The sequence below is a fragment of the Fusarium solani genome (assembly GCF_023522795.1).
Source record: "Fusarium solani strain SB1 chromosome Unknown bctg00000007, whole genome shotgun sequence".
NCBI classification, from domain to species: domain Eukaryota; kingdom Fungi; phylum Ascomycota; class Sordariomycetes; order Hypocreales; family Nectriaceae; genus Fusarium; species Fusarium solani.
In genome coordinates, this window is record NW_027072150.1 from 166,656 (window position 1) to 179,142 (window position 12,487).

The window sequence follows — 12,487 nt, forward strand, 5'->3', positions numbered from 1 at the left end:
GACTAAGCTTAGTTCAATTACTTGGGATTCTAGACTTGGTGTTCCAGACTTGAATAAGAGGCGAGAAAAGTGTGACCAGTGACAGGGCTGACCAGATTGCTTCAAGCTCTACCTAGGTTCCAAGGCCTTCTCCGCCTACTTGATATCACCGATTCCTTCCGCAGGAATGGCGTCTACAGCCATGTCGTGACATCCAAGAGGGACCAGCCCCGGCTAAAGCTCAAAGTAAGCTAACCAAGGAATGTTGAAGCCACCCCCTCACCTGGACATAGCGTCCCGTCTCGCCGCCTCCGGGACTTTACTAGCTGGAATATTCTAAAAAAACGGCTCTGGCAGTTGGATGGTGGGCTCGAGAGGCTTGACCGGGATGTTGACTCGATCGCAACGAGGTCATCGAACGCCATGGCGCAGCCTAGCAAGACGCCGTCACGAATAACGCGCCTTAATCGAGTCATTCCCCCGCTTCCCTAGGTTTCCCCGGATCCGCTCCAGCCGTGGTGTTCCACCCACCAGGGACTAGGAGTGCAGATCAGGAGATTTATGTCGCTGGACATCCGCGTCGTTGGAAATGCGACCCTTCATGACGCTCGGCACTTTCTAATCGAGTAGTGCTGATCCTTCGGCCGGCAGCAACACCATGTCGTCGCTATTGCGCGACCACCCTTACACGGCCAAACGGGCTCTTCAGGGTGCGATCTACACCCCAGAGGCGGTCCTCGTTATTGTAAGATTTGTTATTGTCACGGCATGTTTCCATACGCTGATGTGCTCAGGTCTGTGCCACGTTGGCGCTGTGCAATGCCGTTGAGCTGCTGTCCCTCATCTTTATGACCTTCAAGCGTCGCTCAGGCCTCTACTTTTGGAGCATCCTGCTTGCGTCGTTTGGTGTCATTCCCTACTGTGTCGGATGGTTAATCGTCTACTTTGACTTTACTCATGACTACGTGGGCATGATCATTGATAGCGTTGGCTGGGTCCTGTTGGTCTCTGGCCAATCCGTGGTGTTGTACTCACGGCTTCATCTCGTCGTGACTGATGCTAGGATCCTACGGGGTGTTCTCTATATGATCATCATCAACGGCGTTGTCTGGGTATGTCAGTCGGTGCTCTGAATGCATCAGCGCTAACGGCAGTGCAGCACACGAGCATCACAGTCCTGCTGTTTGGATCGACGTACAGCCCGAACGAGAGCAAGCGAGGCTTCAACGCCGTCTTCAATGTCCTCGAAAAAGTACAAATGACCTTCTTCTGCCTCCAAGAGTTCATCATCTCTGGCCTCTACATCTGGAAGACGATCGGCATCCTCAAGACGGCCTTTGGCAATACACGACGTGTTCTATGGCAGCTCTTTGCCATTAATATCGTCATTGTCATCATGGACATTGCCCTTCTCGCAATCGAGTATAAGAACTACTTTATCTGGGAGCAAGGAGTCAAGGTGGTTACATATTCCATCAAACTTAAGCTTGAATTCGCTGTCCTTGGCGAACTTATCGATTTTATCCGGCACCATGGAGGAACCCAGTCTGGATCGAATGGGGATTACCGCAACACAGGTGCATTTGTCGAGCTCTCCGTATATAAGCCAGGAAAGAATAAGAAGATTGCCACCGAGACCGACCCTACGCGAGATGACTTGGCGTCCAACACGGTGGTTATGGCGTCCAAGGGGTCACGTCTTAACGATGGCTCAGGAGACGAGATCCGTGTCGTTACTAGAGTTAACGTTGAGAGTCTAAACGTGGATCCGAGAGATGATAGGAGCACTGATGAGTTATATGATCCCACGATTGCCAAATCCACGGCGAGATAGCGCTGACGCGTAAATAATTTCTTAATACTTAATCTCTTTATTTAATCTAAACCTGGCAAGACGTCTGCAAAGGATGTCGCGCCAAGGTTACAATTAATACCGTCAAGATCGGCATTGTTAGTCGCTCTGGTCTTGGGGGCGAGTTGCCTGTGCGTCGTTAGTGCTAGATGCACCTCGGGGGGGACTAGAAGATCTAGATGTGACCCTAACTTCTAAACATCACGGCCAGACTCTCTTAATATGCCTTATTAATTACTAGCATCTTCGGATAACCTGCATCTACTAAAGATAGTATAATGCAACCATCAACTGACATATGTCAACGCTGAAACTACCAGCACCAGCAATAGTGATGCTAGTAGTTTCACGAAAGAGCTCTTGTCACCCTATTTATCGCAATAGTTGCTCAGAGAAGAGTAGGTATCCAATGGAACATTCCGTGTATCCTAATTATATTTATATATGTCTAATAAACCCAATATTGGTCATTGGTTCTCCTTACCCGCTCCTTCACATTATTCAGGTCTCACCATAATATCAGCCTTTTCCATAGCATTATATACATCCCCGGTCTCTTTGCGAATTTAAGCACTTAAGACTTAAGCATTATGAAAAACTATAACCCTATCCTTCTATAATTGCTACCTGAGAGGATATAGTCTGTCTATTCCCTTATATTTATAGCATAGCTTTAATTTATCTTTTTTTAAAAATATTTATAATAGGCTACCTCTATTACTATAAACTTCCTTATTATATCTATAAAAAATATAAGCTATAGAGATTATTTATATTATAGTAGCCTTAATATTATATTTATTTATTGTACTAGGGTTATTATTTATTATATTTAAAGCATACTAAATAAATATTATAATACCTTCTAGCTTATTAATTAGAGCCTAGAGAAAATAAACTTTAATATAAAGATAAAATAAAAAAATAACTCTTATTATAAAGGTATTTAAATAAAGCTTTTATTACTTTAAATATTATTTATATAAAGTAAGTAAATTAGCTTATAAATAAGTCTACTAGTTATACTATCTTATAAATAAATAAGACTTATAATTACGAAAAATATTATAAAACTAAGCAGCTATATATTATGGCTTAGTCCCCCGTAATAGCGCTATAAGCCCTATAAGCAGTTGAAGCACCTTTTGTAATTGCTAGAATAGCGACTATAGCCTAATCTTTTGCCCCGTGGCGCAGCGGCTAAGGTGCCCACAGCTGTGACTGCTGTTACACTATAGTATATATTAGATTTTTTTAAAGAAGGCTAATATAATTAATAGTTTTATTTTATTTTATTTTAAAAGTTATTAATTTAAGAGGTAAGTAATTAATTAATATATATATATAGCTAGTATATTAACTAAGCGAGTATATTAAGAATTACTTTACTTTTATTTTTTATATTTAATTAATTAATTCTTAATTATTTAATATATTATTTAATAATTATAAGGCTAGATTATTTATTATACTTTAGGCCCTTTAAAAAAACCTAAGTTTAAAGCTTTAATTAATTATAAGGCTTTACTAAGTTAGTTATTATATTTTATATTAATATTAAAATAATATTTAATCTTAATATAATCTTATCTTTAATATATATAAATTATTAAATCTAGAGGTAAAGATTTTTATTTATTTTATTTTTAACTTAAATTTATAAAGATTTCTTTCTTAGTTATATAATATTAAAGATATAACTAATTAATTACTTATTTATTATAATAAATTATTAATTAATATATATTAATATATATAATAAATAAATAAACTATCTAAGTAAATAAACTACTTTTCTTAACCCTTATTACTATAAATAAGTATAAATATACTATAAAGCATTTAATTAATTAAAATTACTTATTATACTCTTCCCTAGATATCTTAATTACTACCTAAGATATTCTTATATTATACTTAGGCGTATTATATATATTATATTACTAAATACCTAGCTTAATTAAATTGTTTTAATTATTACTTTTTAATAATTTTATAGCTATTTATATATTTATATCTATTTAATTAATTACTTACCTTAATTAATTTATTATTATTACCTCTCTTTTTTATAATCTAGTCTTTTTAGCCCTTTAGTATTAACTTAATATATTATTTATATATTAAAGGTCTTAATTTTTAATAATTAATAAGGTAACCTTATATATAACTACTTTTATTCCTTTCTTAAGAGACTTTATAGCTATATATTAAGCTTTAAGATTATACTTTCTAGGTTAAGAGAGATAAGCCTAGCTCCTCTAAAGACTAACTTAATATTTCTTTTTATTATAATAGCCTAATACGCGATAGAAAAGGCTAAAAAGAACTTAGTCTTAGAAATATAAGTTATAAAATATTTAATTAAATATTTTATTTTTTAATTATAAGCTTATTTAAGTAAATTAAAGTATTTAATATTAAGAGGCTAAAATAAATAAGATAAGTAAAGTAATATATAAATTATAATAATTTTTTCTTTTTTATAATATCTCTTAAAGTTAATAAAATAATAGTTTTTATAGCTATTAAGGATTAAAAAATATTAAGAATTCATTAATTAATTACTTATATATTAATTAAAGTATTTTAGCTACTTAAGATTAATATTATTATTAATTTAATTATTTTAAGTTATTATAATAGCTTAATTACCTAAGAGGTTACTTTCTTAATACTAATTAATAAGGTAATATTAGCCTATATTAATAATAAATAATAAAATTAATTAGCCTTTTATATTAATTATTTAAATAATTATAATTTATTCCTAGTTTCTAGGCTATATTAATTTTAGCTTTTTATATCTTTTTATACTTATAATAACTATTTTATTTATAATTATATCTATAAGAAAGCTAGTCTTATTAATATTATATTATTATCTAATTAAATATTATATTTTATAATTATATTTATTATAAGCTAAAACTAATTATAAATAATAATTAAATCTTTATACTTAGCTCTTTAGTAATTATATATCTAAAAAAATATATCTTAAGGTCTAAGTATTACTTAATAAAGTTTAAAGCCTAATATATACTAATTAGTAATATATTATAGTTAATAAGTAATTAATTAATTATTTCTTTTATATTATAAAGCTAAGAGGGAAATCCTTATAAATCTAAGTTAAGAATAAAGTAAATAAGGATTTCTTTCTTTAGATTAAATAGCTTATAAGATTTCTAAATAGTATTATATTAAGATTAAATGCCTTATATAAGTAACTTTATATATCTCTATTACCTATTAGAGGCTTAATTTTAGGTTATTTTAAAGGGCTTAAAGGGCAAAAAGGATTCTAGCCTTAGTATTTAAGCTTAATATCTTTTATAGTAAGGAATTAATTAATTAAATAGAGATAATATAAGGTAAGGGATTTTTATCCCGCTTGCTTATCTGTCTTACTTGCTTATTATATATGTTAATTAATATATAATTAAGTAATTAAATAATTATTATTATTTTTTAATTCTTAATATAATAATTATATAAGTCCTAGGGGGGTAAACTAATTATACTAGTTTATATTTATAAAGGGGATATTAGTATTACCTTAAGTAAGGTATAACTTATATCTTATAATATACTTAAAGGTATTAAGTATAACTAAGTTATATTAATAACTAAGGTAATTAATATATAAGAAAGTATAATAAATATAGATTATATATTAAGTAAGTTACTAAGGCCTAAGTAAGTAAGTTATAATTACTTATTATCTCTATAGTGAGTTATATATACTAGCTTATATATATAAAAGTAAGCCACCTAATATTATTACTAATTAATAAGTATTATAAGGTAATATAAGGCATATAATTAAGACTTAATTAGGCTATAATATAATATCTCCCCTTTATTAGTCTTATCCTTAAGGTTATTTCTTATAATTATAGCTACTTCTCTTATAAGTAATTAACTTTAACCTATATTATTACTTTTATTATAGTATTAATAATATATTAGGCTATATAATTAAAGAATTTAATATTTCTTTTTATTAAAAACTATTATATCTTTATTTCTAGTATTAATTAATTTAGTTTTATACTAATATTTTATTATTTATTATTTAAAATAAGATATTATTTATAATATAGTCTTAAGTTTTAAGAAATATAATTTATATACTTATTTAAGTTAGCCTTATAATATAATAAATATTTCTTTAAATTATTATATATAATTTATTATTTCCCTCTTTTAGGGCTTTTATTAATAATACTAATATCTTATATTATTAAAGAGACTTATTATTTAAATAAGCGAGAAGCTATTACTAAAGAGTTACTTATGTCTTATTATAAGGCCTTATAAAAGGTATAATAAGATTTAAATAAGTTATTTTTTTAGCTATAGTTATATTATAAGTATAAATAGTAATTAATATTATAAGGTATAAAGATAATATATAAGGGTTTAGGTTCCTTAAATCAGCTTAAGTAATTAAATTAATAAGAGTCCTTACTTATAGAAAATATTTAAATTATAATTTATATTAATATCTTAGATCTAGGTTTTTTTAATAGTTTTATTATTTTTTTTAATATTATTAATAGAAATTCTTTAAAAGGTATTATATATTAATAAGATACTTTAGTAATTTTTATATATTTTTAATATCTAAGTAATCTTTTTATTTAATAAAATATATTCTTTTATTATTAATTTTATTTATATTAAACATAATTTTTATAATATATTTTTTTAATTTATTAACTTTTATATTAGGTTTATTATTTATTATTATTTAAATAATATCTTATATTAATTTAAGTAATAAAATATAAAAGATTAAATAAAGCTTAACCTTAAGTAATAAGTCTAATTTATAATTATATTTTAAGATTTTTTATTTAGTTTTATAAGGTTTAATATATTTATAATTAAGTTCTTTATTTTATTATTTTATTATAATATTTTTTATTATAAAATAAATTATATTTCTCTTTAATAAAATTAATATCTATATTATTCTTTTATTAATATAATTTATTATTTTATTTTTAATAAATTTAAGTTTTATTTATATTTCTTTATATAGATTTTTTAGCTATTTATTAATAAGGATTACCTTTAGGTTAATAATAATATTCTAAGATTATTAATAAGTATTTAAAGTAAATCTAAATTTAATATAACGTACTTAATAAGCGAGTGAAACATGTAAGCAAGTGAAACAGCATACTATGCACCTAAAAATAGCTAAGCTTAAATTTCTAAAATCTACTATAGGGTAGCTATAAAGCTAAAAAGAGTATTTTTATAAATCTAATTCTTTATAAAAGCTAAATATAAATTTTTTATATTTTTAAAAAATTTCCTTTATAGAGAAATAGCTATTTATACAGTGCGAATATACTTTTTCTAAACTACCTTATAAAGGATTTTTTTAAAATTCTAAGAAAATCATATATTATTATATTATAAATAAATAAGCTATTGTTAAGTTATTAGTTATTTTAAGTATAGGGTTATTTTCTTAGAATTTTTTAAAGTAATTCTCTTTAAGGTATAAATTATACTATAGGGTATTTTGTTTCACTCGCTTATTTGTTTTACTCGCTTATCAAGTACGTTAAGCTAATATAATCTTTATAGGTTTATTAATTATTATATTATAAGCTAGCTAAGTTATTAATAGTATCTTAACTTAATTAATTTATATATAATTTATATATTATTAAAAGTATTATTTAATATATAATTTATATATTTAGTTTAATTATTTATCTCTTTATAATATATTATAAAAAGTTTATAATTAATACTTAAGTATCTTATAAGGCTTTATTAAAACTTTAAAATAAATAATAGTCCTTAATTTATAATAGTTTTTAATAATATATTATATATCTTAATAATATATAAATAATAAAAATAAGTAAATTCTTTAGCTATTATTAATTCTTTATAAGGTATAAAATATAAAAGTTTTATAAGTTTATTTATAATAATAAAAATATAATTATAAAAGTTTTTAATAATTAATTCTTTTAATAAGTATAATTTAATAATAAAATTTATAATAATAAAATCTTATAATTATTATAAAACTAAAAATAATTATAATTTTATATAAGATATATAATATTATACCTTAGTCTTTATATAAAGGTTATATTAATTAATAATTATTAAAATAATTTTCTTTATATTAAGAAAAATCTATATTATTTTAATATATTTTAAGGTTTTATTAATTCCTTAATATATACAATAAGTAAATTAGCTATTATTTTAATTCTCTTAAGATATAAATTATAATAAAAATACTATAAATTATTTAATTAATTAAAATAACTTATTATATTTCTTTTTAAATATTTTAATTATTCTTTAATAAATCTTTAAATTATAACTAATATATATAATAAGTAAATAAACTATCTAAGTAAATTAATTACTTTTTTTAACTCTTATTACTATAAATAAATATAAAAATACTATAAAATATCTAATTAATTAAAATTACTTATTATATTTTTCTTTAAATATCTTAATTACTACCTAATATATTTTTATATTATACCTAGGCTTATTATATATATTATATTATTAAATACTTAGCCTAATTAACCTTCCTTAATTATTACTTATTAATAATTTTATAGCTACTTATATATTTATATCTATTTAATTAATTACTTATCTTAATTAATTTATTATTATTACCCCTCTTTTTTATAATTTAATCTTTTTAGCCTTTTAGCGCTAACTTAATATTTTATTTACTTATTAAAAGTCTTAGTCTTTAATAATTAATAAGGTAACCTTATATATAATTATTTTTATCCCTTTCTTAAGAGATTTTATAGCTATAATAATTAATTCTAGAGAGCTATTATAATACCTCTTAATTTATTTTTTAAGATATTTAAACTAAGATCTAGCCTTAAGTATAGTCTTTAAGGTCTTTAAGACCTAAGGGGTTATAAGGCTAATTACCTCTTTAGTAGGTATTAAAGTCTATAGCTATATATTAAGCTTTAGGATTATATTTTCTAGGTTAAGAAAAATAAGCTTAGTTCCTTTAAAGGCTAACTTAATATTTCTTTTTATTATAATAATTTAATATATAATATAAAAGGCTAAAAAAAACTTAGTTTTAGAAATATAAGTTATAAAGTATTTAATTAAATACTTTATTTCTTAATTATAAGCTTATTTAAATAAATTAAAATACTTATTATTAAGAGGCTAAAATAAATAAGATAAATAAGGTAATATATAAAATAAAATAATCTTTTTTTTTATAATATCTCTTAAAATTAATAAAAGAATAACTTTTATAGCTATTAAGAATTAAAAAATAATAAAAATTAATTAATTATATATATTAATTAAAGTATTTTAATTACTTAAAACTAATATTATTATTAATTTAATTATTTTAGCTTATTATAATACCTTAATTACTTAAGAGATTACTTTCTTAGTATTAATTAATAAGGTAATATTAGCTTATATTAATAATAAATAACTAAATTACCTAGCCTTTATATTAATTACCTAAATAATTATAATTTATTTTTAATTTCTAAGTTATATTAATTTTAGCTTTTTATACTTATTTATACTTATAATAATTATTTTACTTTAAATTATACTTATTATAAAGCTAATTTTATTAAAGTTTTAAATATTATTTACTTAGATATTATACTTTATAATTATATTTACTATAAGCCTAAATTTATTATAAATAATAATTAGATCTTTATATTTAGTTCTTTAATAATTATATTTATAAAAAAAATATATTTTAAGCTTATAGTATTATATAATAAAGCTATAAGCTTAGCGCTTATTAATAAGTAATATATCGCGGTTAATAAGTAATTAATTAGTTATTTCTTTAATAAAATATTATTATAAGGGAAATCTTTATAAATCTAACTTAAGAATAAATTAAATAATAATTTATTTCTTTAAATTAAATAATTAATATAACTTTAGTATAGAATCGCGTCTTAATTAAATGTTATTTTATTAGCGATATAAAGTTATATAATTAACCTTATATATATTTATAGCGCATTAGAGGCTTAATTTATAATTATTTTAAAAGGCCTAAAGTATAAAAAGTATTCTAGCTTTATAATTTAGGTTAGATATATCTAGTAGTTAATAAATTAATTAATTAATTAAAAGGTTAGGTATAAGAGGGAAAAGTAATTTACTTACTTAGATAGTTTACTTACTTATTATATATATTATAAAAAATATAATTATAAAATATAATATTAACTTAGCTAATATTTATAACTTTAATAAGACTAGCTTTATAATAAGGGTTATTATAAGTAAAATAATTATTATATATATTAAAAAATATAAAAAAGTAAAATTAATATAGCTTAGAAATTAAGAATAAGTTATAACTATTTAGGTAATTAATATTAAAGGCTAGGTAATTATATTATTTATTATAATTATAGGCTAATATTACTTTATTAATTAATATTAAGAAATTAACCTCTTAGGAGACTAAGTTATTATAATAACTTAAAATAGCTAGACTAATAATAATATAACTCTTAAATAGCTTAAGTACTTTAATTAATATATTAAGGCCTAATTAATTAGTTATTATTATCTTTTTACCCTTAATAAATATAATAATTATTACTTAATTAACTTTAAGAAATATTATAAAAATAATTATATTATTATATTATATATATTACTATATTTATTTATTTACTTTAGTCTCGTAATATTAAGTGCTTTATACTACTTAAAAACATATATAATTAAGAAATTAAATAATTAATTAAATACTTTATAACTTATATTTTAAAAACTAAGTTCTTTCTAGCCTTTTATATTACCTATAAAGCTATTATTATAAAGAGTAATATTAAAAAAGGTTTTTAAGGGGCTAGATTTATTTTTTTAGACCTAAAAAATATTATATTAAAGCTTAATATCTAGCTATAAACTCTAATCTTAGTTAAATAGGTAATTAGCCTTTTTAACCCTTAGGTCTTAAAGACCTTAAAGACTATACTTAAGGCTAACTTATAGTCTAAATACCTTAAAAGATAAATAAGATAATATTAAAATAGCTCCTTAGTATTAATTCTTAAGGCATTAAAATTATTTTTAAAGAGAATAAAAATAATAATATATTAAAATATCTTATTAAAGACTAAGACTTAAATCCTTTAATAGGTAAATAAGACCCTTAGTAAGCGGTATAAAGTAAAAAAAAACTAATTATAAAATAAAGAAAAGATAATTATAAATAAAGGTAAAGAAATAATTAATTAAATAGGTATTAATATATAAGTAATAGCTAAATTATTAAGAAGTAATAATTAAGGAGGGTTAATATAATTAAAGAAAAGGCATTATAAAATATATAATAAGACTAGGTATAATATAAAAATATATTAAATAATTATTATAATATCTAAAAAAAAATATAATAATTAGTTTTAATTAATTAAATATTATATTATAATTTTATTAAATTTCTTATATTAAAGGTTAGGAAAAGTATAATATATAATTAGATATAATACATAGGTAATATCTATATTTACTTAAAAGCTATAGTTTTAAAGCTTAATATATAGCTATAGACTTTAATACTTATTAAGAAAGGGATTAAACCTTTTACCCCTTAGGTCTTAAGGACCTTAAAGATTATACTTAAAGCTAGATCTTAGTTTAAATACCTTAAAAAATAAATTAAAAGGTATAAAAATAACTTATTAAAATTAATTATATAGGCTATAAAGTCTTTTATAAAGGTAATAAAAAGAAATATATATAAAATAATATTATTAAGGGCTAAGATTAAAAACCTTTAAGAGGTAAATAAGATATTAAGTTAGCGCTAAAAGGTAAAAAAAATTAAAGTATAAAAAAAAAAATAATAATAATAAAAATAAAAAAAATAAGTAATTAATTAAATAGATATAAATATATAAGTAATAATAAAATTATTAAATAATAATAATTAATAAAGGTTAATATAATTAAGTATTTAGCGCTATAGTATTTATAATAAGCCTAGGTATAATATAAGGACTTATTAAGTAATAATTAAAATATCTAAAAAAGAATATAATAAATAATTTTAATTAATTAAATAATTTATAATATTTCTATTATAATTTTTATCTTAAGAGCTAGGATTTTTTATTATTTTATTAATTTAATTATTTTAATATATATAATAAGTATATAAATTAATTAAATAAATAAATTCTTTTTTCTTACCCCTTTAAATAAAAATTATACTAAAAATATTATAAATTATTTAATTAATTAAAATTACTTATTATATTCTTTCCTAAATATCTTAATTATTACTTAATAAGTCCTTATATTATACTTAGGCTTATTATAAATATTATAATATTAAATACTTAGTCTAATTAATCTTTTTTAATTATTCCTTTTTAATAATTTAGTTATTACCTATATATCTATATTTATTTAATTAATTAATTATTTTCCTTTCTTTATTATTATAACCCCTCTTTTTTATAATTTAATCCTTTTTACCCTTTAGTGCTAACTTAGTATCTTATTTACTTATTAAAGGTCTTAGACCTTTACCCTTATAAGAGCTATCCTATATATAATTACTTTTATTCCTTTTATAAAAGACTTTAATATTTTAAGAATTAA

At 22.1% G+C, this 12,487-nt stretch overlaps 1 protein-coding gene across 1 annotated transcript; it reads left to right on the top strand.

Annotated features, from left to right (window-relative positions):
• Positions 1–637: 637 nt before the first annotated feature.
• On the top strand, positions 638–1,813 carry MRS44_010853 (uncharacterized protein; the record flags this gene model as incomplete). The annotated part of the gene is made up of 3 exons (XM_065619490.1): positions 638–724; positions 774–1,091; positions 1,139–1,813. The coding sequence occupies 3 exons, from the start codon at positions 638–640 to the stop codon at positions 1,811–1,813; spliced, it is 1,080 nt and encodes a 359-aa protein (XP_065475562.1).
• Positions 1,814–12,487: the final 10,674 nt, after the last annotated feature.